This window comes from Chiloscyllium punctatum, chromosome 18, assembly GCF_047496795.1.
Source record: "Chiloscyllium punctatum isolate Juve2018m chromosome 18, sChiPun1.3, whole genome shotgun sequence".
In the NCBI taxonomy this organism is placed as follows: Eukaryota; Metazoa; Chordata; class Chondrichthyes; order Orectolobiformes; family Hemiscylliidae; genus Chiloscyllium; species Chiloscyllium punctatum.
In genome coordinates, this window is record NC_092756.1 from 84758811 (window position 1) to 84785110 (window position 26300).

At 45.2% G+C, this 26300-nt stretch overlaps 1 protein-coding gene across 3 annotated transcripts in view; it reads right to left on the minus strand.

The window, feature by feature from the left end:
* The window catches only part of csf2rb (colony stimulating factor 2 receptor subunit beta), a 70099-nt gene that overhangs the window by 32094 nt on the left and 11705 nt on the right, over window positions 1–26300 (minus strand). Inside the window, exons 1-6 of one of the 3 annotated variants that reach the window (XM_072588641.1) lie at window positions 23320–23355; window positions 20133–20239; window positions 14643–14791; window positions 10081–10225; window positions 6683–6852; window positions 6392–6549 (exon numbers count right to left, since the gene is read on the minus strand). In XM_072588641.1, coding sequence (XP_072444742.1) covers window positions 6392–6549; window positions 6683–6852; window positions 10081–10225; window positions 14643–14721 — 552 coding nt within the window. In that variant the 5' untranslated portion in view covers window positions 14722–14791; window positions 20133–20239; window positions 23320–23355. Of the gene's footprint in view, window positions 1–6391; window positions 6550–6682; window positions 6853–10080; window positions 10226–14642; window positions 14792–20132; window positions 20240–23319; window positions 23356–26300 lie in introns of those variants that run through there. The other 2 variants (XM_072588640.1, XM_072588642.1) reach the window with 2 other exon arrangements.

The following is a 26300-nucleotide window of genomic DNA, read 5'->3' on the forward strand; positions in this document are numbered from 1 at the left end:
CCTTTTCTATTCATGTACACATCCAAATGCCTCTTAAATGTCGCAATTGTACCAGCCTCCACCACTTCCTCTGGCAGCTCATTCCATACACGTACCACCCTCTGCGTGAAAAAGTTGCCCCGTAGGTCTCTTTTATATCTTTCCCCTCTCACCCTAAACCAATGCCCTCTAATTCTGGACTCCCCGACCCCAGGGAAAAGACTTTGTCTATTTATCCTATCCATGCCCCTCATAATTTTGTAACCCTCTATAAGCTCACTCCTCAGCCTCCGACGCTCCAGGGAAAACAACCCCAGCCTGTTTAGCCTCTCCCTATAGCTCAAATCCTCCAACCCTGGCAACATCCTTGTAACTCTTTTCCGAACCCTTTCAAGTTTGTGTGATTTCTAACTTTGTCCATCCCAGTCCAACACTGGCTCCTTCACATCAGGCTTTGGTCAATTCATTGGCTGAGTGCCAGAGGTCTCTTGGAAAGGAGTCCATTTTACAGAACAAAGGATTTTTTTTCTCTCTCTCTCTCTCAAAGAAGCCTCCAGCCCCAATGGGAAAGCAATTGCCCTGAAGTTACTTTTTCAGAAAGAACAGAGATCTGCTCAGAGGACAAAGTTGGCCACTTCGTTCGAATCAGAGTAGTATTTGATTCAAGCCAAACTCAATGAGTTAATATTAGAATTAGGGTTATTAAGTTAAAGTAGAAGAAACTGAAGTTAATTGAAGTGAGTTAAGGTAGATGAAATAAGAAACAAATATTCCAATGAATGTTTCTTTTATATTGACCATTGCTCCTTAAAGGGTTAAATAACGAAAGGTCTGTTTAGTTAAGTTCTGAGTCAGATTCCTGGCTTTTGTCTATCACACGGGGAAGAATAGTTGGGTAAAAGGTTTGAATACTCCTTTTCAGGCAATAGTATAAACATCTGACTATCAAACCCTCAGTGATGGACCGTCCACCAATGCAGAGGGTCTAGAATTCAATGCATTGCTTTATTTTTGAGAGAAGTCATTTCTCTTCATCTCAGATGTAGAGGTTCTCTCACACTGTACCTCCATAAACACCACAGAACTGCTGGAAGTTAGAGACAAAAGCAGAAATTGCTGGAAAATCTCAGCAGGTCTGGCCGCATCTGTGGAGGTAACGTTTCGGGTTCAGAGAAGAAGGGTGGTCTTCTGAAACATTATCTCTGTTTCCCTCTCTCTGCGGATGCTGCCAGACCTGCTGAGTTTTTCCAGCAATTTCTGTTTTTACCACTGTACCTTCATGTTCCAGATTCACGAGCCAAGGGAAACATCCTCTCAGCTTTTCGTGAACATAATCGTTCACGGGATGTGGGCATCGCTGGCTGGGGTGGCATTTATTGCCCGCTCATAATTGTCCAGATGGCAATTAAGAGTCAGCTACGTTGCTGTAGGTCTGGAGTCACCTGTCGACCAGACAAGGTGAGGACAGCAGTTTCCTTCCCAAAAAGGACATTAGTGAACCAGATGGGCTTTTAATGACAATCTCCATGGAGGTTACTAAGCCGAATGGTTAAGGAATTCAACTTTCCTCACCTGCCACTGAGGGTTTCGAACCCATGTCTCTAAAACATTGGCCTGGGGTTTTGGATTACCACAGTGACATTACCGCTGCCCCATCTCCTGCCGATTTTGATACTGTCTTGCCCCTTCAGAATCATGAACATTTCAATAAGATCATCTCTCATTCTTATAAGTGTCAGCTAGTACACAGGCTCAGCTCATTATTGCTGTCGAAAAGATTGGTGCTGGAAAAGCACAGCAGGTCAGGCAGCATCTGAGGAGCAGGAGAATCGATGTTTCAGGCATATTCCTGAAGAAGGGCTTATGCCCGAAACTTCGACTCTCCTGCTCCTCAGAGGCTACCTGACCTGCTGTGCTTTTCCAGCACCACGCTTTTCGAATCTGAGCTCCATCATCTGCAGTCCTCACTTTTGCCCCATTCATTATGCCCATGGAATGAAAGTCTTTGTCCTTCCTATGCTATCTCGATGAGCTTAACAGATGTTCCTCAACAGGAACAGGACCTCATTTCTTGGTTGGACGCCTCACAGCCTCTTGGAATAAAAGCAGTCCAACAATTTCCGATGATAACTGGATGGCATGGTGCTTCAAAGCCCCAGCGACCCAGGTTCAATTCCACCTCGGGTACATGTATGGAATGAGCTGCCAGAGGAAGAGGTGGAGGCTAGTATAATTGCAACATTTAAAAGATATCTAGATGGGTATATGAATAGAAAAGGTTTAGAGGGATATGGGCCAGGTGTTGGCAAATGGGATTAGATTAAGTTGGGATATCTGCTCGGCATGGACGAGTTGGAACGAGGGGTCTGTTTCCGTGCTGTACATCACTATGACTCTATGACTGTCTGTTTCTGTCTCTATGACTATGTGGAGCTTGCACATTCTCCCCGTCTCCGGGTGGGTTTCCTCTGGGTGCTCCAGTTTCCTCCCACAGTTCAAAGATGTGCAGTTTAGGTGGACTGGCCATGGGAAATGCAGGGGTGGGGGTGAGTCTGGGTGGCCTGCTCTTCAGAGGGTCGGTGTGGACTCGATGGGCTGAATGGCCTGCTTCCACACTGTAGGGATTCTGCGATAGCCATTATGACTGTTTTTATTGCTGATGGTTCTGCTGTTGTCATTCCTGTTCATCTCTGCTCCTCTTTTGGCACTTTTGCATTCATTTACATCACTCCTGCCCTCTGCCCTATTTCAGAATAAATACCTTTAGCTCTTTACTTTCTTCTTCCCCCTTTCCCTGCCTCTGCCCCTGCAGTTAAATTGGAAACGTTGATTGTATCTGGAGTCATTTTGCAGACCCGACTCAATCCCTCTCAGGGTTGGAACAGGCTGAAAAGCCTGGGGCCTAGCCGTGTTCCTTTGTTTTGGTTAAATCTCTAGTTAGTTCCTGTTCGGATGAAGGGTCAATGACCTGAAATGTTTAACTGTTTCTCTGTCTCCAGTGGTTCCAGCACATCCTGGTTAAATCCCAGCTTTTCAGCCTCTGCACTATGTTGCTTGTGTTAGGAGCCAATGGGGGCTGCAGATGCTGGAGAACTCAGAGGCGATAAAGGGTGGCAGCATCCAAGGAGCAAGGGAGTCGGCGTTTCAGGCAGGACCCTTCGACAGGACTGGGGAGGGGGAAGGGGGTTGACAGATAAATGGGGGAAAGGGTGGGAATGGCTCTGGGAGCAAGGTAGACCCTAGATGGGTGAAGGTGGGAGGTGATAGGGATAGGTCAGTGGGACGGGTCGGGAGGTTGTCATAGAGAAATAGCCGTCTGTGGCGATGCCTGATGTAGTGGCTCCAACTGCTTCCCAGGGCTTCACACTAGTTCATCCAAGTGGTCTACTGCATTGACATGTGCCCCACGTTTATGCAAGATGGCGGCAGAGGTAGGGCCTGTGCATCTGAGCACCAGGCCCAGAGCTCATCCACATCCGCCTGCTTTCTTTGTTTCTTTCTCCTTTTGACTTTTGTTCTTGTTCGCTTTTTTTTTCTCTTGATGGGTTTCTTCGGCGTCTTCAGCAGGGTGAGAGCAGGCCCTGTCCCTGAGCATATGCCGCAATGGCAGCAAGAGTAGGCCTCTCAGGGAGAGCGAGCCCAGCACGGGGAAGGGGCAGGGGAGAGTGAGCTCAGTGTGGGGGAGGGGAGAGTGAGCCCAGTGTGGGGGTGAGGAGAGTGAGCCCAGTGTGGGGGTGAGGAGAGTGAGCTCAATGTGGGGGAGGGGAGAGTGAGCTCAGTGTGGAGGAGGGGAGAGTGAGCTCAGTGTGGGGGAGGGAGGAGAGTGAGCCCAGTGTGGGGGTGAGGAGAGTGAGCTCAATGTGGGGGAGGGGAGAGTGAGCTCAGTGTGGGGGTGAGGAGAGTGAGCCCAGTGTGGGGGTGAGGAGAGTGAGCTCAATGTGGGGGAGGGGAGAGTGAGCTCAGTGTGGGAGAGGGTAGAGTGAGCTCAGTGTGGGGGAGGGAGGAGAGTGAGCCCAGTGTGGGGGTGAGGAGAGTGAGCTCAATGTGGGGGAGGGGAGAGTGAGCTCAGTGTGGGGGAGGGAGGAGAGTGAGCTCAGTGTGAGAGAGGGTAGAGTGAGCTCAGTGTGGGGGAGGGGAGAGTGAGCCCAGTGTGGGGGTGAGGAGAGTGAGCTCAATGTGGGGGAGGGGAGAGTGAGCTCAGTGTGGGAGAGGGGAGAGTGAGCCCAGTGTGGGGGTGAGGAGAGTGAGCTCAGTGTGGAGGAGGGGAGAGTGAGCTCAGTGTGGAGGAGGGGAGAGTGAGCTCAGTGTGGGGGAGGGAGGAGAGTGAGCTCAATGTGGGGGAGGGGAGAGTAAGCCAAGTTTGGGGGAGGGGAGGGTGAGCCCAGTGTGGGGGAGGGGAGAGCGAGCCCAGTGTGGGGGAGGGGAGAGCAAGCCCAGTGTGGGGGAGGGGAGAGTGAGCTCAGTGTGGGGGTGAGGAGAGTGAGCTCAGTGTGGGGGAGGGGAGAATGAGCTCAGTGTGGTGGAGGGTAGAGTGAGCCAAGTGTGGAGGGAGGGTAGAGTGAGCTCAGTGTGGGGGGTCGGGGGTGGGGGGCACGAAGAGTGAACCCAATGCATGGATGGGGGGAGGGTGGGAGAATGAGCCCAGTGCGGGATCAAGGGGGTAGGGAGAGTGAGCTCAGTGTGGGGTTGGGTGGGTAGGGGATGGGCAAGAATGAACCCAGCGCGTGACTGGGGGTGTGGGAGAGCTAGCACAGTGAGGGGTTGGGGGTGGGGGGGGCGCAGGGCGGGTGAACCCTCCAACAGCTGGTGACGGCAGCAACTGTGGGCCCAGTGATGAAAGATGGCGCCGTGACATCAGAGGATCTGAGGAGGGGCGGCAGCGAAGACAGAATCTGTGGGGGTGTTGGTCAGCTGTGGCGATGTAGTAGGCCGGAATCAGTATTCCCAGCGAATTGATGGGAACAGTGGTTACATTGGTGGTGGCGTGGTAGACCCAGGGTGGTACTCCTGCTGGCAGAGTGGTGGCAGCCCTGGAGCGGGTCCCCTGGAACGGTCCATGACATGGAGGGGGGGTGTGGGCCTGAAGCCCATTTTTGAGAACAACCCCCTCACTCCTGATGTCACGCTGAGCACACGAAGGAAGGAAGAACTCTGTATTATTTGTAACCTTAATATCTTCTGTAACTCAAAATGGCCCTGGAGCGTGGCACCATATTACACATTTACTGTGTTTATTTGTGAAATACAAGTGACAATAAATTATTCAATTCAATTCAATATGGCTGCCTGATGTTTTGGACTCTCAGCATTACTGAGAGCTGACAGCACTGAAAGAGGTTATTATCCAGCCCTCAAGAGAGTTTCCTGACAACTGCTACCTTTCATTTGAGAATCATACAAAAATGAGAAATAGAAGGAGTGGGGTAGGCCATTTGGCCTCTCAAGCCTATCCCGCCAATCAAGTCATGAGTGATATATCCTGGGGCCTCAACTTTTTTCATGCCAGCCCATCACAGCCCTCAGCTTGATATTTCCAAAGTCTATCTCCCTCCTCTGTAAGTATTTTCATTGATCTAGCCTCCACAACTGTCTGGGGTAGAGAATTCCAGACATTCAGTACCAACTGGGAGACAAAAGTCCTGTGTATCTCAGTTTTAAATGAGTCACCTAGTTCAAGTTTCCCCAATCACATCTTCTCAACACTTACTCTGTGAAACTGTTCCCTTCCCCCCATCTTCCTGTTTCAACACAATAGGAACATAATCACCCTTTGTTCTTCTGAACTGTGCTGAATTACGACATAGCCTGTTTAGCTGTTGTTAGTACGTCAACCCTATTACCTCAGGAATCAGTCTACTGAATCACTTTTGTGACTTCTTCACCATTAACTTGAAATCATGATTGTATCATTTACAGATTCAAGAACAGCTTTTTTCCCCCGCGGTTATCAGATTTATGATATGGACATACCGGTGTCAACTGGGGTGCACAAAGTTAAAAATCACACAACACCAGGTTATAGTCTAACAGGTTTATTTGAAAGCACTAGCTTTCGGAGCACTGCTCCTTCATCGGGTGGCTAATGGAGCAGGGTCTTTTGCTATAAATTCTGTGTCTTATGATCCTGCCCCACTAGCTACCTGCTGAAGGCGCAACGCTCTGAAAGCTAGTGTTTCCAAACAAACCTGTTGGACTATAACCTGGTGTTGTGTGATTTTTAAATCAGACTTATGAACAGACCTCTCATAGTTAGAGTTGATCTTTCTCTCTAGCTGGAACACTATCTTCTGCATTCTGTGCTATGACCCTGCTGTATTTAGGTAACGTTTGTCTTGAAAGCATGTAAAACAATACTTTTCACTGTATCTTGGTAGATGTGACAATAATAAATCAAATCAAATCTATTCTGTACCTCCCATGAATCCCAGCTTCGCTTGTAGTTGATTTCGTACTGTAACCTTCCAAAGAGCCGATTGGATGAATTTCTTGTGTAGATTGTCTGCCAGGACAGTAAGTAATCCCCTTCCATGGTGTTGGTAACACTCAGGTTAAATGGAGGTTGGGGTTTGACTGAGAATTGAAGGGACAAACAAAAACAGAAGGTTAATCCTGAGCAACTGAAGGGCGTGTTTCCCCTGTTGAATGAGGAAGGTCACCAGACGAGACAGTCTCAGAGCTTTGTTGATGTCTAAGCTCAACTTACTGTTTTCCAAAGGTCTGAAGGATTTGCTCAGGTGGATGGGCCTTTCCGGTTTAAAAACATAGTTATATTGAAATGAGACAGCGTAACTGTTATCCTCAATGGTACACCTCCAGTTAATATCAGAGCTGAACGTGTTCCCTGGCAATTTGGTCAAGTCGCATTTCTTCTGCCTGAAAACAGAGAAGTACCTTGTTACCATTATGCTTTGTCCCTACAGGCCTGAACAAAATGGTTCTCAAGCTTCTTCCTTAGCTCAGTTGGCTGGATGGTTGGTGAGTGATGCCAATAATGCGGATTCAATTCCCATCACCAGCTGAGGTTATCCTGAAGGAGATAATTCCTCATTCCCGTTGAAGGGCTTTCGCCCGAAACGTCGATTTTCCTGCTCCTCGGATGCTGCCTGACCTGCTGTGCTTTTCCAGCACCACTCTAATCTTGACTCTAATCTCCAGCATCTGCAGTACCCACTTCTGCCTAGCTATCCTGAAAGGACTCTCCTTCTCAACCTCTCCCCCTCACCTGAGGCATGGTGACCCTCAGGTGAAACCACTAGCAGTCATCTCTTTCCAATGACAGAGCAGCTACATGGTTTGGTAAGGCTGTGGTGACATTACTTCAATCCAAAGATAGAGGTAATGTGCCAGACATCCAGGATTGAATTTTGTCATACAATGATTGTTGGATTTGAATTCAATAAAAATCTGGAATTAAGAGTCTAAAAGGTACCTTGAAGCCATTGTAAAAACCCATCTGCTTCACTAACGTCATTTAGGACATGAATACCAGGTCGGGCCTACATGTGGATCCAGACCTACAGTACTGTGGTCGCCTCTTAACTACAAAGATGGGCAATTAAGGATGAGCCATAAAAGCTGGCCTAGTCAGGAATGCTCAGTTCCATGAATTGCTAAAAGAAATTGCATCACTTCTGCTTGTGTGGCTCAGTGGTTAGCACTGCTGTCTTACAGTACCAGCGAATAGGGTCCACTTCCACCCTCAGGTGACTGACTGTATTGAGTTTGCACATTGTCCCCATCTCTGTCTGGGTTTCTGCTGGGTGCTCTGATTTTGTCCTACAGTCCAAAGCTGTGCAGGTCTGGTGCCTTCCCACACTGTTGGGATTTTGTGACGCTATGATCCCACTTGGACAGTTATTGGGCTAGATTCCTACTTGAATAGATATCCTTGTGCTTTGGGGAAAAATAAGCATTACCTCTGTTAGGTGGTAGTGTGGGAATATAGAACAAAAAAAGAAAAAAAATTAACAAAAAAGTCCTTGTGCGTTAGCTTCATTCCCAGCCTTGTATTGCCTAGCATGCACCCTACCCAAAATTCCCCTTCCAGTCTCTGGACCTTTCCTATTCAATGCCAATACCTGGTTGACACTCATGAGGAGTTTCCTTGGACTAGGAAGCATGACGCTCCGTGGGGCCATCTACACAAAAGGGTGGTTTTTTTTCCTCATTACTATAGCTGCCTCAAACCAGAGAGTGAATTTCCAGATCACAGCCAGCGTTCTGATACAGAGCCCCCTTCATTTTTACACTCATTCCCAGGATGTGAGTCACTGGCCAGGCTAACATCATTGCCCATAAGGTAGCAAAGAAACAATCACATTGTTATGGATCTGGAGTTACATGAAGGCCAGACCAGGTAACGACTGCAGTCCCCTTCCTCAGTGAACTAGATGGATCTTCTTCCCCCCTCCCTGAGGATGGTCATCAGTAGAATTCCAGTTTAAAAGGTTTCAAATTCTACCATCCATGGCAGGTTTTGAACATTCATCCTCAGAGTCACTAGTTTAGCTATCTAGTGATAATACCACTAGGCCATCACCTCCCCCCAGCTCCCCTTGTCACCTTCATTACGTCTAATTCCTTTCCATTTGTCTTTCCCCTCTGATTTTCTTGAAAGGAACTGAAAAAGCAAGTCACTTGCTTTTAGGCATCTAATGTGTTCATCTTTAAAAGTTCCAAATTCTGCCATAGCAGATGTTGGAATTTGAAATCAAAAACACCGGAATTCTAATCATGACCTTGAAACCATCGTCGATTGCCCGCGCAGTGTTTTGGCCCTTAACAGCGAACATGCATTTGTATAGCGCCCTTCACAACTTGGGATGCCCTGAAATGCTTCACATGTAGAATGCCGGACTAGAGTTCCGTGTTCAAACCTCCAAAAAAGACATTGAACCTTCTGACCCAAAGGCAAAAGTGTTGCCTATTGCTGTAACGTGGATGATATATCAGTGGGTGATGGTAACTTCAGGAGAAAACAAAAATGAATCTTGATTTATCTTGCATGGTGAAAAGTGTTTTATACATATCTGTATATATATCCTTTACAGTTTGGATTTCAAAATAGTGGCATATGGGTGGAGGTTATTTTTGTGAATTTTTTAAAAAGAAAAGTACCACTAGACAATCCTTTTTAGAGCAGTAATCTATCCAATATGTATCAGAGGAGGTGATTGCAAACTCCAGGAGTGTAATGGAATTGGATGCTTATGTTGTGGGGTTTACAACTTATAAGGCTTTTCTCTACTTCAGAATAATCAAAAGTTGATTTAAGTTTAGAAAATCCAGAAATTGAAAGGTTTTAGGGCAGTTGACAGAAGTCTTAAATGGATCATGATAATATTAAATCAAATCAAATCAATTTTCTCTCCTTACAGGAGGGCAGGACAGTTCAGGAAAAATGTAGTTACCTCAATCGAAATGTTTAGTTTGCATAGTTTCCAAACCAGAAGAGTTTGGTCGGAAATTGGCAGTTTATTAGAAGCTGAGAAAGTCTAAGTTCTCAGTTTATGGATAGTCATGTAAAAAGACTCCACAGTTCACAGCAAAGCAACAAGGGGCACCAATTAATTAGAACATAAAGATCTTATGATGTGGAGGTGCCAGTGTTGGATGGGGATGACAAAGTCAGAGGTCACATGATGCCAGGTTATAGTCGAACAGGTTTATTTTGGTGCGCTGCTCGTTCATCAGGTGACCTGAGCAATGCTCTGAAAGCTTATGATTTCAAATAAACCTGTTGGACTATAACATAGTGTCATATGACTCCTAAAAATGTTATGCAGAGGATTAATTTCTCCAGCCCTGAATTTCAGGAAATGAATCATGTTTGGAAGTGCATTGAAAGCTTTGTATTATAGATTAAAGATGCATCTAAACTGTATTCTATATGTGGTAGGTTAATTTGTTTTCTTTTTGGTTTCACCTGTAGCGCAACAGCTTCTGTTACATTGTAAAAGATAGTCTGGAGCAGCCTGTGATTATGTTTCAGTGACCGATCACCATGTTAACAAAAATAAAAACAAAATGATCCATCAAGCAAGTTTTCTTTCTTGTCCAGGAATTAGAGCACTTTGTACAAAAGAATTTTGGAATACTAACAGGTATTTTTTCTTGGCTTCCGTCACCTTCATGTAATGTAATTCCATTGGAATGTATTCCCTTGCCTTTGCATTTTCCACCCATTTGCAGTCTATCTCTGTCATATAGTCAGTGTAGCATTTCAAACTTCTGGTAATATTGTAGGCTGAAATAAAAAAAAATCAAATATCAGAAAGAAGCAGGAAATCTTTTGATGCGCTGTCTTGTCAAAAAAGAGCTTGTGTTTCTATAGCACCTTTCATGACCACAGCCAATCAAGTAACTTTGAAAATGTCACAACTTTTGAAATGCAGAGTTAAAAGTCACACAACACCAGATTATAGTCCAACAGGTTTATTTGGAAGCACTAGCTTTCAGAGTGCTGCTCCTTCATCAGGTGGTTAAGGAGCGACACTCCGAAAGCTATTGCTTGAATCCAATTGAATTGATTACCACGTGTACCGAGGCACAGTGAAAAGCTTTCCAAATCAACCTGTTGGACCATAACCTGGTGTTGCATGATTTTTAACTTTGTACCCCCCAGTCCAACACTGGCACCTCCAAATTTTCAAATACAGAAAACCCAGCAGCTAATCTGTGGGCAGCAAGTTCCCACAAACAACAAAGCCAGAACGACCTGAATTTTGAGTGATGCCTGTAATGAGGGATAAATACTGACCAGCAAACTCCTTCAAGATTTTTACAAATTAATTTATGGATTGAGGGTGTCGCTGGCTGGGCCACCATTTATTGCCAGTCCCTAACTGCCCAGAGGGCAGTTCAGCACCATTCACATTGCTGTGAGTATGGAGTCATGTGTAGGCCAGACTGGGTAAGGATGGCTGTTTCCTTCCCTAAAGGACGTTAATGAAGCAGATGGGTTTTTCCTGACAATCAATAACAATTTCATGGTCATTATTAGCCTCTGAATTTCAGATTTTTTATTTTACGCAAGAGAAGGTTTGATATCCACTCCAAAGGAATCGTTCGATACAGTTCAATTGCATTCTTGGTGTGAAGAATAGATACTTCTAACATTGGTTTGAGTGTTGCCACTGAGCCTCAACTAAGGCTTAAAACAGGGTGCATAAAACTTTGGTATGGTGGTGGGGTGTGTGGCTAGCTCAGTTTACTGCACAGCTGCTTTGCTAATGCAGGGTAAGACCAGCAATGTAGATTTAATTCACAAAGTAGCTGAAGTTATTATGAATGTCTCTCCTTCTCAAACGTCCTCTTGACTTTCTGCATGGTGGGTGTTCAGGTTAAAATCATCTCAGAAAGGCAGCGTATTAACGGCTTCGATCATTGTTGCCTGTTCATAATGTGGGCTCCCTACTCAATGCAGAAAAAGAAGACAGCTGAGTAGAGTTTTCCAATTGGTTACTGGAAATGGAAGCAAGGTGAGAATCTTGGCCATGGACAGGAGTGCTGTGTCGGCCTCCTATATCTCCAACTGCAGGAGTCAATACGTCTTACTAAGTCATTGGGAGAGCACGGGCCAATGTTGGTCAATGAGAGCAGACTCAGTTTCAGGATTGAATAGAACCTAGGAAGAGGGAAGAGATGGAGGTCAGCCAGGAGTCAATGAGCTGTGTAGGTCTGGAGGTGAAAAACACATAAATGAGGGCTTGCACATCAGATGGGCTGAGGCAGAGATAGACGCTGCTGGTGATACCAATGGGGAACTCATAAGAGATCAAGCGATCTCATGGGATGAATAGGATGTTTGAACCTCAACATGCTTGGGTGACATGGTGGCTCAGTGGTTAGCACTGCTGCCTCATAGCACCAGGGACTTGGGTTCGATTCTAGCCTCGGGCGACTGTGTGGAGTTTGCGCATTCTCCCTGGGTCTGCGTGGGTTTCCTCCCACAGTCCAAAGAAGTGCAGTTGAGGTGAATTGATTGTGCTAAATTGCCCATAGTATTCAGGGATGATTAGATGTATTGGTCAGGGGTAAATATGGGACAATAGGTTTAGACCATAAGACATAGGAGTGGAAGTAAGGCCATTCGGCCCACCGAGTCCACTCCGCCATTCAATCATGGCTGATGGGCACTTCAACTCCACTTACCTGCATTTTCCCCGAGACAACAAGAATCTATCAATCTCTGCCTTGAAGACATTTAGCGTCCCGGCCTCCACTGCAATCTGCGGCAATGAATTCCACAGGCCCACCACTCTCTGGCTGAAGAAATGTCTCCGCATTTCTGTTCTGAATTTACCCCCTCTAATTCTAAGGCTGTGTCCACGGGTCCTAGTCTCCTCACCTAACGGAAACAATTTCCTAGCATCCACCCTTTCCAAGCCATGTATTATCTTGTACGTCTCTATTAAGTCTCCCCTTAATCTTCTAAACTCCAATGAATACAATCCCAGGATCCTCAGCCGTTCCTCATATGTTAGACCTACCATTCCAGGGATCATCTATGTGAATCTCCGCTGGACACGTTCCAGTGCCAGTATGTCCTTCCTGAGGTGTGGGGACCAAAACTGGACACAGTACTCCAAATGGGTCCTAACGAGAGCTTTATAAAGTCTCAGTAGCACAATGGTGCTTTTATATTCCAACCCTCTTGAGATAAGTGACAACATTGCATTCGCTTTCTTAATCACAGACTCAACCTGCATGTTGACCTTTAGAGAATCCTCGACTAGTACTCCCAGATCCCTTTGTACTTTGGCTTTACGAATTTTCTCACCGTTTAGAAAGTAGTCTGTGCTTTTATTCTTTTTGCCAAAGTGCAAGACCTCCTATTTGTTCACGTTGAATTCCATCAGCCATTTCCTGGACCACTCTCCCAAACTGTCTAGATCCTTCTGCAGCCTCCCCACTTCCTCAGTACTACCTGCCTGTCCACCTAACTTCGTATCATCTGCAAACTTTGCTAGAATTTCCCCAGTCCCTTCATCCAGATCATTAATATATAATGCAAACAGCTGTGGCCCCAACACTGAACCCTGCGGGACACCGCTCGTCACCAGCTGCCAATCTGAAAAAGAACCTTTTATCCCAACTCTCTGCCTTCTGTTAGACAGCCAATCCTCAATCCATCCCATTAGCTCACCTCGAACACCATGGGCGCTCACCTTGCTCAGCAGCCTCCTGTGTGGCACCTTATCAAAGGCCTTTTGGAAGTCTAGATAGACCACATCCACTGGGTTTCCCTGGTCTAACCTACTTGTCACCTCTTCAAAGAACTCCAACAGGTTTGTCAGGCATGACCTCCCCTTACTAAATCCATGTTGACTTGTTCTAATCAGACTCTGCTCTTCTCAGAATTTAGAAACCTCATCCTTAATGATGGATTCTAGAATTTTACCAACAACCGAGGTTAGGCTAATTGGCCTATAATTTTCCATCTTTTGTCTTGATCCTTTCTTGAACAATGGGGTTACAACTGTGATCTTCCATGACTCCAGTGACTCTTGAAAGATCTCAACCAATGCCTCTGCTATTTCCTCAGCCACCTCTCTCAGAACTCTAGGATGTATCCCATTGGGGCCAGGAGATTTATCAATTTTAAGACTTTTTAGCTTTTCTAGCACTATGTCTTTTGTAATGACAATCTCTCTCTGGGTTGGGGACTGGGTGGGTTACTCTTAAGAGTGTGGACTTGTTGGGCCGAAGGGCCTATTTCCACACTGTACGCATTCTATGATTCTACCTGGGCCAGTAGCTGGGAATGGTTTGGAATTAGTAGCTGGGGAACAGAGGAAATGAGAGGTGATGATGACAATGACTACCCTTCTCCAAACGCTTAACCAGAGTTATAAGGGGAGGCTGAATAGGCTGGGACTTTTCTCCCTGGAGCGTACGAGACTGAGGGGTGACCTTATAGAGGTCCATAAAATCACAAGAGGCATAGATAATGGTAGAGAGCTGACAGTTTCTCCCCATGGTAGGGGAGTCTAAAACTAGATGGCATGGGTTTAAGGTGAGAGGGGAGAGATACAGAAGGGTCCAGAGGAGCAAATGTTTCACACAGAGGGTGGTGTGTATTTGGAACAGGTTGCCAGAGGTAGTGGTGGAGGTGAGTATACAGTTTTGTCATTTACGGAACATTTGCGCAGGTATATGGATGGGATAGGTATGGAGGGATATGCACAAAAGGAAGGCAAATGGGACTAGATCAGCTGTGAAAACTAGGCAGCATGGACAAGTTGGAATGAAGGGCCTGCTTCCACATGGTAAACCTCTATGACTCTATGACCTCTAACGTGTGTGTGCTTGTGGGGTCAATGACGAATTCTAAGGAATGTTCTTTACCAAGAGTATGGTGCAAAGCGATGGCAGAGAGAAAAGGCTAGGTCCATCTAAAGGCAATCTAGGTACATGCATGAGGAAGGAAAGGATATGTCGATTGAATAGGACAAAGGAAGGTTTACATGGAACATTAGCACGATCATGGCCAATTAGGGCCGAATGGTCTCTTTCTGCACCAAACATTCTGTGTCAGATGGCGTTGGTGGAGCACAGTGGAACAATAAGTGGCATACAGATTACGTAATCTGCCTCAATGTAAACTCAAATCCATGTTCAGGAAACTCAGGAATATTTCTAAAAAAGGAGAAATGGCTTACCTTCTGTGGCACACTGAGCAGTGGTGAGGATCAAAGTGAAAATCAGCCACAAAAAACTCATTCTTTCTTTTCCGAGCATGTTGAAACTTCTTTGCCACAGATCTTTTTTTCTGAAAGGGTTCCAGCGTTTGCTTTCACCTCCTCATTATCTTAATAAAAAAAGAGAATTATTAAGAATATACCACATCAGAGATCAGTGGGACCTGAGTCACTCTGTGTTGACTGTGACCAGGGCATTTAATAATCCTTTCTTGCCTCTTTTCAGCCCTTGACATCTTCCTCCCCCAGTACTTCTCCCTAGCTCAATGGAACTTGCTTCAATTTGCTCCTCCCTTACCTGTTCCATCATGGCTACAGCCTCTCTTCCCATCCCTGTACGGCTACCTCCAGAGACAATAATAGTGTGTCCTCAGCCCCTGTTTCTCATTCATACAATGTCAATGCTTCACGACATCATCTATAGAACAGGGGCCAGCCTCCACATGTTCTTAGATTCAGAGGGTTTGTGTGTTCGTTCTGGGGTTGGGGAAGCTCTGTATTTGGTTTGAAGGTCTTTGTATCTCTACTCTGTGTGTGTGTGTGGGTGCGTGTGTATGTGGGTGTGTATGTTGTGTCTGTGTATGTGTGAGTGCCTGTGTGTGTGTGAGTGGGTGTGTGTGTGTTGTGTCTGTGCATGTGTGTGTGTCTGTGTGTGTGTGAGTGTGGGGGTGTGTGTGTGTATGTGTGAGTGTGTGTGAGTGTCGGTGTATGTTTTTGTGTACATGTGTCTGTGTGTATGTGTATGTCTGTATGTATGTATGTGTGTGTGTCTGTGTTTGTGTGTATGTAGTGTGTGTGCATGTGTCTGTGTGTGTGTCTGTGTTTGTGTGTTTGTATGTGTGTAGTGTGTGCATGTGTCTAAGTGTGTTTGTATGTCTCCGTGTATGTTTGTACGTGTCTGAGTCTGTACAAGTTTGTGTGCATATGTGTGTGTGTATCTGTAGGTGTGTTTGAGTTTGTGTGTGTATGTGTTTGTGTGTGTAGTGTGTGTGAGTGTGTGCGTGTTTGTGTGTGTAGTGTGTGTGAGTGTGTGTGTGTTTGTGTGTGTGTAGTGTGTGTGAGTGTGTTTGTGTGTGTGGTGTGTGTGTGTGTGAGTGTAGTGTGTGTGAGTGTGTGTGTGTTTGTGTGTGTAGTGTGTGTGAGTGTGAGTGTGTGTGCGTGTGAGTGTGTTTGTGTGTGTGTAGTGAGTGTGAGTGTGTGTGTGTTTGTGTGTGTGAGTGTGTGAGTGTAGTGTGTGTGAGTGTGTGTGTGTTTGTGTGTGTAGTGTGTGTGAGTGTGTGTGTGTGTGAGTGTGTGTGCGTGTGTGTGTGTGTGCGACAGAGAAAGAGAGAGAAAAACAAAAAGGGAATGAGGTTGCAGGCGCGTCAGAGTATATTTGGAATAGGTGTGGATGAGCTTGCTTCGGCCTATAGGGCTTTTGCGCAACATCACGCTGGCAGAAGCCTAAAAGAAAGTGTGATTATTCACACAAACAGACTGAACATTCACAAAGGATCAAACTGAAAATGTTTGTTCCAGACACAAAAAGTGCTGGAAAAGTTCAGCAGGTCTGTGGAAGGGTCACTGGACCTAAAACATAAACTCTCATTTCACTCCACAGACCTGCTGAGCTTTTCCAGCACTTTCTGTTTTTGTCTCTGATTTACAGCTTCCACAGTTCTTTCAATTTTTACACTTGTTCTAGACCCTTTCTGGGGATTGTAATGTTGTCCGCATGTCAATGTTTCTGCGTGTGCGTGTGCACGTGCGCATGCCTGTTTGTGTGTGTATGTATATGTGCATGTGTTGTACTTGCATGTCCATGTCTGTGCACTTATCATTGCCCCTGCTTGTATATGTTTTTGTGTGTATATCTGTGTGTAAGCATGTGTGGACATATGTATCTTTGTAAGAATGTCAATCTTGTCACTTATCTGTCTTTCTGTACAAGAAGATGTTGGTTAGCTTAGTTGGTTGGTTTGCAATGCAGTGTATTGCTAACAGTGTGGGGGTTCAATTCCTGCACAGGCTAAGCATAAAGGATACTCCATCACAAGATGTGGTGAGCCTCAGGTTAAAGCCACCACCAGTTATCTCTCCATAATGAGAGAGAAGTCCTCTAGGGCCATGGTGTGAGATGCATGTCTATGCACAAATGAGGATAAACACTCACATACATACGGTGTATATTTAGGTGTAATCATTTTTTGTTCTCAGCTTGAGAACATGGATAGATATCCATAGTCACGTGAATGTAATAATATTGAGAAATGAAGCCTATCTCCTTGAAAGTGCTAAACAAAACCATGATAAATTGCAAACAGTTGCCCTGTTTATCTGAATATTACAGAAAGGGATTGAAATAGCTTTGTTGAAGTTAACAATAGCAATTAATCTCTCAAAGAGCAGTTTGAGGCAAGTGATCAGAGATAAGTTTGCAGTGCAAGGTCTGGCCCCTTGAAAATGGGCAGAAGTCAAGCCTTGATAAAACATAGAACAATCGTTGCGGTATGTCTGATGAATGCTTTGTCATCTTGCGGAAGTCTCTGGTTGTGGGTGTAATGCATGGATTGTTCATAGATTGTTCTTTGAATCCATACAGTGTGGAAACATGCCCTTCAGTCCAACAAGTCCACATCGACCCTCCAAAGAGTAACCCACCCAGACCCATTCCCCTACCCTATAACTCTCCATTTACCCTGACTAATGGATCTAACCCACACATCCCTGAACACTCTGGACAATTTCCCATGGCCAATTCACCCTGACCTGCATATCTTTGAACTGTGGGAGGAAACTGGAGCACCCGGAGGAAACCCACGCAGACACGGGGAGAATGTGCAAACTCCACACAGGGAGTCGCCCAAGGCTGGCAGAGATAACAGATAACCCTGTGGCAGCTTGAACAATCCAGACGTAGGAACTGGGGTTGGCTATTTTGAACTTCAAGCCTGTTGCCCTGCTCACTTTGACCATTGAAAGGAAGTAGTTGACTTTCAGCAATGCGTTTGATCCCCTTTGGTTATTCCAGCATACCTCAGTGAAGTGTAATATGTTGTGATGTGGGAAATGCAACAGCGCAAATTAGGTGTTAAAGTTCTCAGAAACAACTATATAAAATAATTTGTTTTGCTCTGTTGATTGAACATAAACTGTTAGCATCTCTTCTGCTCATCTTGAAAATAGTACCATGGGATATTTCTAGTATTTTCTATTGATCATTTCACATTTTGATGAATTCTATGTTACTTTGTTTTACACATAAAACGGTTTCTGTTGTGTTAGACCAGGCTTTAAGTTCTTACAAGACAAAGTGGCCGGATAGGATTAAGTTCTGAATCTGCCATGAAGTAAATATATAGCAGAAGAGGCTTGAGGGGCTGAATGGTCTCTTCCTGTTCCCATACAAGACTTTTCTCCATTTCTCCAGTGGGACTCTGGCCCCCCCCCTAATATTTTTGAGAAGAGGTCAATGTTGATGGTACACTGGGTAAAGTGCCACACAATCCAAGGGGCCATCTTTCAGGGACAGTTAAGCAGATCAGACTACATCACCCAATGATCTTCTGCACCATTTGGTGAGGATTTACGGTTATTCACGTGGTTAGATTGAAATAACTCCACAGCGGCCGGTATCCCATCACCAAGTCACCCTTTATTTACATGTGCATGGTACATGACACTGATCCGGCTCCCTCAGAGCCAGCTCCCAGAGTGAACAGAACCTCCGACGCTCCTATTTATATCTGTCAGCCAGAACTCCCTGATTGGACCAGACTAATGGCCCCAGTCAGGGAACTCATATGCTATGAGGCCCAACTGGCTGACATTGCACCAATTGCTGCATGATCCTACCATTTCTTTTGTCGTAATGTTGTAGTAGATTGCGAGATATGAACTTACTGTTCTGTTGCCCTCTCAGTGGGAGATGTGAAGTTAAAGATTAATTCGATAATCTTGCCTACTGTGAGTTAGCTTGACTCAAGGCACAACACGTCTGTGAGGGAAATTTGACATAGATCTGGAGTTGATACTTTTGGGTATTTATGGAACTTTCCTCCGCCAGAATTAATAACGTTACATTTCTGTTCTCAGATTGATGAAGGGGCATGCCGTATTTGTCTCTGGAGAGTTTGCATCGACCCACCCTTCTGACCGATGGCTTACTTATCATTGTGGCTCAGAAGCCTCTGAGTCAGAGGATTGTGGATTCAAATAAAACTCAAAGGTTTTGAGAGAAGGTCAATTTTGACGGCCCACCAGGTGAAGCGTCACAGGGTCCCAGGTGCTGTCCATGTGTGACTACAGTCTGTGGGGGGGTCCATATTGGGAGAAGGCCAGGCAGTTATCCCCAGTGACTTGGCCAACATCCGTTTCTTAATAACATTCGCAGAAGTAGATTATCTGACCAACATCCAGTTGTTGTTTCTGGGTAGCCACAGCTGGAATACTATGAATTATTTTATGGGTCCCTTGTTTCAGGAAAGATATATTGGTGTTAGAGGCTGAGCAGGGAAAGTTGATACCAGATATGGAAGAATTATCTTACAATAAGAGATTGAGTGGATTGGACCTGTAGTCATTGGAGTTTAGAAGAATTAGGAGACCATCTTGTTGACATATTTAAGATTCTCAGGCAACTGAACAGCTGTTTTCCTCTTGTGGGGGACTCCAGCATCACAGGGCGTAATCTCAGAACAACAGGGTCACTCATTTGGGACAACAATGAGGAGGAATTCCTTCTCTCAGGGTAGGGTGAATCTGAGTAATTCTTCATCACAGAGAGCTGGCAAGGCCGGGTCATTAAGTAAATGCAAGGCTCAGGCAGATTCTTAATCAGGGAAGGAATCAAGGGCTCCTGGGAAAATGCAGTAAAGTGAAGTTGAGGAGGATCACATCAGCCATGATCTCATTGAATGGTGAAGGAGAATTGATGGGCTGAATGGCCTACTTCCGTGTATGATATTATGGAACGTTGGTCTTGTTTCCTCACATAACGGCAGCCATTGAGGTTTAAAACATTCTTAATTTGTTACAAATCACTTCGGAATGTTCTAAAGTTGAGAAAGGCTTGATATAAATGCGAGTCTTTAAGTTGTTTTCACTAGTCTTAGCTTGTAATTAAAATAATCTTAATCATTCTATAATGTTAAAGCTATAACAAAGGCATAAAATGGACCTACATTTCAATTCTCCCTTTGCTGCTAATAACAGGCTGGAAAAAACAAGCCTCCCCGTATTTGGTTATGGATCACATTTGGGACAGGTTGGGAAGGCTGGAAAGGGTAGTTGGGATAGCAGTAAGAGCAGAAAGTGATAGGACTGAGCCGTGTTGCTGTTTGTTGGAACTAATTACAAAGTTCAGCTATTCATAACTTGGATAAACAAATGAGTGTAAGTCAGGTTTCCCTGTGCTTTATTGACATTTCTAAATTCAAGCTTCAATGGTTATGCAAATAAGGGGTTACATACATGTATTGATGAATCACCAATAGTCACGCAGGGACTTCCTAGACTTCTAATGGCAATCTCCTTCAAAATTCACCTCAAAATGTACAGGCACCCCTGACACCACGAGCCTGTGCAAAGAATATGGATAATGAAGACGTGAAAATCCAAACCTCCTAATGTTGTGAGATTTTTGTCATTTATTCCATAAAATTAGACAACCGTTTTTTTCTTATATAATGTGATTTCTGAGAGGCCACCATTTGTTACCTAATCACTCACTGAACTGGAAAACCTGAGGTGATATACAAACCAATACTGGATCTGATGGAAAATCTGTTGACTTTTGGTGAGGTAAAGGTAAAGTCATTACACTCTGACCAGATTGTAGGGCTACTTTCTCATTAGAGAGAGATGACTGGTGAGGGTCACCTTGCCTCAGGTCAGGCCAGAGGTCGAAAAGGAGGCTCTTTCATGGTAGCAGGGACGGCCTAGGAATTGAACCCCAGCTGTTGGCATCACTCTGCATTGCAAACAGGGTGGTAATGCACTCCAGTCCCCATGGTGCCCATTACCACTGGACTGTTAATCCAGGTAATATTCTGGAGGACCTGGGGTTCAGACCCCACCAGAGGAGAGAGAGTGGAATTTGAATATAATTTTTTTTTAAAGTGAGAGGGGGAAAATTTAAAATGGACGGAAAGGGCAACTTTTTCACACAGAGGGTGGTGCGTGGATGGAATGAGCTGCCAGAGGAAGTGGTGGAGGCTGGTACAATTACAGCCTCTAAAAGGCATCTGGATGGGTATATGAATAGGAAAGGTTTAGAGGGATATGGGCCAAGTGCTGGCAAATGGGACTAGATTAATTTAGGATATTTGGCCAGCATGGACGAGATGGACTGTAGGGTCTGTTTCCGTGCTGTACATCTCTATGACTGTATGTCTTTTGGAAAGTTATTGAGAGGGTTGGTGGAGCCAGTGCACTCCCTCTGGCAAGGACAGTGGGGAATGAACGTAGCTATGGAAAAGAAGCAGGCACGTGGGAATTACCAGCCCCTGTCCTTGGCACGCTGCCTGGACAGGATTACAGCTCTTCCTAAGAAACCATGAATTAACTTGTTCTGACGTGTGACTGCACACGTCTCTGGAGAAAGCGAAATCTGAACCCTGGCCTCCTAGCCCAGAGGGAAAGGCATTGCGACTCTATCACAATAATGAAGCTTTTTTTTTAAAATGCTGCCATTTCTCAATCTATGCTACAGGGAGAGGCTGAACAGGCTGGGGCTGTTTTCCCTGGAGCGTCGGAGGCTGAGGGGTGACCTTACAGAGGTTTACAAAATTATGAGGGGCATGGATAGGATAAATAGACAAAGTCTTTTCTCTGGGGTTGGGGAATCCAGAACGAGACAGCAGAGGTTTAGGGTGAGAGGGGAAAGATATAAAAGAGACCTATGGGGCAGCTTTTTCACGCAGAGGGCGGTACGTGTATGGAATGAGCTGCCAGAGGAAGTGGTGGAGGCTGGTACAATTGCAACATTTAAGAGGCATTTGGATGGGTATATGAATAGGAAGGGTTTGGAGGGATATGGGCCGGGTGCTGGCAGGTGGGACTAGATTGGGTTGGGATATCTGGTCAGCTGTACACCTCTACGACTCTATACTCCAAACACACCCTTAATGTCTTTCCAGAGATCCTTTTGATTTGGGTTCTTGCTTATTCCAGCACTTCCAGCAGGGGACATTTTCTAATCAAACTGCTCAGACGTGTCATTATTAGGTCTCTGCTCCAGGACAGCTTCTGAACAACACGGTATTTCATAATTCATTTTTTTAAACAAAAAGCAACATGCTCAGGCATACTTCAGGCAAACTCTGAACTCCTGGTTCAGACACTACCACCTCGCCACCTTTACTTTTCAATATCCTGAAGTGCTCCAACATTTGTTTTCCCCGTCACCAAATCACCCCTACGGCGATTTTCATTGACTAAACCAGTGTTTCCCGCGTTTAACCGCGTTTCTCACTCAATCCATTTACGTTAAAGGCAATGCACAGCATCAAAGGTGAGGGAGAGGGAGGGAGATAGGGAGGGGACTAAATCAAAACGGAGTTGAGAGGAGACATGAAGCAGCACTTCATCCTGTTTGGTGTCAAAGCTCCAGAACCCAATCATCCATTCTCAATCAACTCTGGATCTATTCTGTCTTAGCCTTAACCTGGGGGAGGTTGTGGTGTTGTGTTAAGGTCACTGGGCCTACAGTCCAAGCTAATGCCTTGAGGATCACTTAATTTAAGGGCAGCTACTTAATTTAAAGTCAAAACAATTAAAATGTTAGCTACTATGAGCTCTTGTGGCACAGTGGTAGTGACCTACTGCTCACCTACGGACCTGGGTTCAAGTCCCACCTACTCCAGAAGAGTGACAGAATATCTTTGAGCCGGTTGCTAAGGGCGACATCTCCCTTTGGTTTGTGGTAATGTCTTTATCTCTGAACCAGGAGTCCTGAATTCAAGTAATACCTACTCCAGAAGTGTGTCCCAACAGGTTAGTTAGGAATTATCTTCTCGTTTCGCCTTGAAGGCTCCTACGGTTCCAAAGTTGATGTTAATCACCCCACAGTAAGGGTCAAATAGATAAAAGACATCAAACAATGAAGAATACTGAAAATTTCACAAGCTATGTGGCCCATAAAGTTTGTGCAGCCTCCACACACCTTCTTACATCTCACTCCTTTTCATTTGACCCCCATCTTTTCCTCTCTTCCTCCTGAGATGTCTTCCAGATTGCAATTTCCATGCAGATATTGCTTGGATGGGGATTTAGATTAAAGGTAAGGTCATTATAGTGTTGTCAGACCAGACAGCTGCTCTTTCAGTATGCAGGGAGATGGCTGGTGGCATTTTACCTGAGGGTCACCATACCTCAGTTACCAAGGGAAGGGTTTAAGAAGGAGAGCCCTTCATGGTAACTCTTGGAAGAATTGAATAGACTGAAAGGGGTTTTGCATCCACCTTGCCTTCATAAAGAGGGTTCAAAGGGGACTCTCCAGTGGGACAATGGGGCACAGCATTGACCAGGATAATGGGAATTACAGTATGTTAACACCAAGAATCCAAACCCCCTTTTCCCCCCCATCCCGAACACATTTAAAATTGTTGCATCATCTCCAGCTTCACATACACAAACATAAGAAAGTCGCTATCCTTACCATTCCTGTCACTCTGAACAGGGGCAGGAGAAGTTTCAATTTCCAAAGTGGATTCTGAGGCACTGTTTCACCAGCTCCTCTCAAAGGTCTATTGCAAATAACCCATTGACACATGTTTGCTAGAGAGAGATATCTTTATCTGGAGGGAGGAGTTGAAAGCGACATCATGCATATTTACTCACAGCGCACTGTTGGTTTTGACTTCCAAGGAAGTAGACCGCAGGGAGTGGGAGGGGTTAATGAGTCAAGCAAAATTATGATATCATCCCACTGGAAGCTGGCATTAATCCAACATGAATGCTGTTCCAGTTCTGACACTCTCGGTTGAACATTTACTACTCTTGAATCTATGTGCCACAATCCTTATTGACCCATTATCTCAAATCTCGACGTTTACTGTTGCCTCATGACATAGTTTAAGAGTAACTGGTTCTTTTTAAAAAAAAAGTGTTTCTAAGTGATTATCTCCTATCTGGAGGAGTCTGTACTGAGTGTTATATTACTGAAACAACAAAACCAAATTTTTGTCTCACCCAAACTTCCCCTTATTCTTTTCATGTAGGTAAAAACAATGACTGCAGACGATGGAAACCAGAGTCTAGATTAGAGTGGTGCTGGATAAGCACAGCAGTTCAGGCAGCATCCAAGAAGCAGTAAAGTTGACGTTATGGGCGAAAGCCCTTCATCAGGAATACCTTTTTTATAAATACAGTGGTGCTCAACACAGCATTTTAGCATGCTGCAGTGTTAGAGTTGATCAGCAGAAATGGCAGTGGTGGGATTCGAACCCACACCTCTTATTCTTTTCATGTGCCAGCTCCAACACAAATGAGTTCTCTGTACACTTCGTCTATTACATTTTTTACTGTATTTATTTGTTAAATACAAGTGACAATAAATTATTCATTTCAATTCCGTTCAGTAGTGGGCGGCACGGTGGTTAGCACTGCTGCCTCACAGACCTGGGTTCAATTCCCGCCTCAGGCGACTGACTGTGTGGAGTTTGTACGTTCTCCCCGTGTCTGTGTGGGTTTCCTCCGGGTGCTCCGGTTTCCTCCCACAGTCCAAAGATGTGCAAGTCAGGTGAATTGGCCGTGCTAAATTGCCCGTAGTGTTAGGTACGGGGTAAATGTAGGGGTATGGGTGGGTTGCGCTTCGGCAGGTCGGTGTGGACTTGTTGGGCCGAAGGGCCTGTTTCCACACTGTAATGTAATGTAATCTAACCTAAACTAGAAGTTGCTCTGAGGCCAGCCATATAAACACAGTGGCTGTAATATGCATAATTCTTGGAAGGCTGTGTCACATCCAGACTGTTGTTAGGAAGGCAATTAGCATGCTTGCCTTTATTGCTCAGACGTTTGGAATATAGGAGTTGGGACGCCATTTTGAGGTTGCACAGGTCACTGGTGAGCCCTCTTCTGGAGTACTGTGCCCAGTTCTAATTGCCCTGTCATTAGGAAGGATATTATTAAGCTTGAGAGGGTTCAGAAGAGATTTACCAGGATATTGCCAGAAATGGAAGGGTTGAGTTACATGGAGAGGCTGGATGAGCTGGGACTTTTTATCACTGGAGTGTCGGAGGTTGAGGGGTGACCTTATAGAGGTTTATAAAAATCATGAGGGGTAGAGATAGGGTAGGTGTCTTTCCTCTATTGTGGGGGATTTCAAGACTAGAGAATATTTTTAAGGTGAGAGGAGAGAGATTTATAAAAGACACAAAGGGCGAAGGTTTTTATACAGCGGGTGGTTTGCATGTGGAATGAACTGCCTGAGGAAGTGTTGGATATAGGTACGGTTACAATGTTTAAAAGACATTTGGATAAGTACATGGATAAGAGATGTTTGGAGGGATATGGGTCAAGTACATGCAGGTTAAGCTTGGAATTATGTTTGGCATAGACAGGTTGGACCAAAAGATCTGTTCCTGTGCTGTATGATTCTATGACTCAATAAAAGCAGGTCAAAGGCTAGGAATCCCACAGCGAGTAACTGGCCTCCTGACTCCCAGTTGCCTGTTTACTATCTACAAAAGGGGTGCTCCTTACTTACTTAGTTGGGTGCAACTCCAACAACACTCAAGAAGCTCAACACCATCCAGGACAAACACATTGTTTGATATACATCCATCCCCAGCACTTCTAACACGTGTTCCCTCTATCACTGCAGTGGGAACAGGGTGTACAAACTACAATGCGTAGCATTGTAGCTACTTATCAAGACTTCTTTGACAGCACCTTCCAAAATTGGAAATGTTACCATCGGCCGATACATGGGAACCTCCCAACATCCTGATGTGGAAATATAATGCACTTCCTTCCCTACCATAGTTCTGATTCCCGGACTTCCTTCACCAACAGCATGGTGGCTGTATCTGGACAAGAGTGCAATGATTCACCCCCACCTCCTCAGGAGCAATGACTGGTGGTTTTGACAGTGATGTTCGTGGTGGTAACATGTAACTCTTCAATAATCACTGTCCAGCCACCAGGAGAAGACAGTATGCCCTGAATTTCTGGACATTATAAAAATGGTGTTGGAGGCGTGAATCCAGAAGCTCTGCACAGTGAGGTCAGCCAGGCAGACCTCATGGAATATAAGTTCCCTGACTGAGGCTGTTAATCTGGTCCAATCAGGGAGCCCTGGCTGACAGGTATAAACAGGAGTGTCAGAGGTTCTGTTCACTCTGAGAGCTGGCTCTGAGGGAGCTGGATCAGTGTCAATGAAGGGTGACTTGGTGATGGGATACTGTGAAGCTATTTCAGGGATGGTCTTCACTTTGTTGGAAGAGAATCCTGCCACGTCCACAAGGCTGCTTCTTGGCAATTGTGTCCGATATCGAGGTGTTTACAACAAGAGATGTTCATGTATCTTCAAAACAGGAGCAGGCCATTCAGTCCACTGAGCCTACCTCACCATTCAGTATGAGCATAGTTTATTGAACGCTTCAATTCTTTGACTCACTCCATCCCCAAAACCCTTTA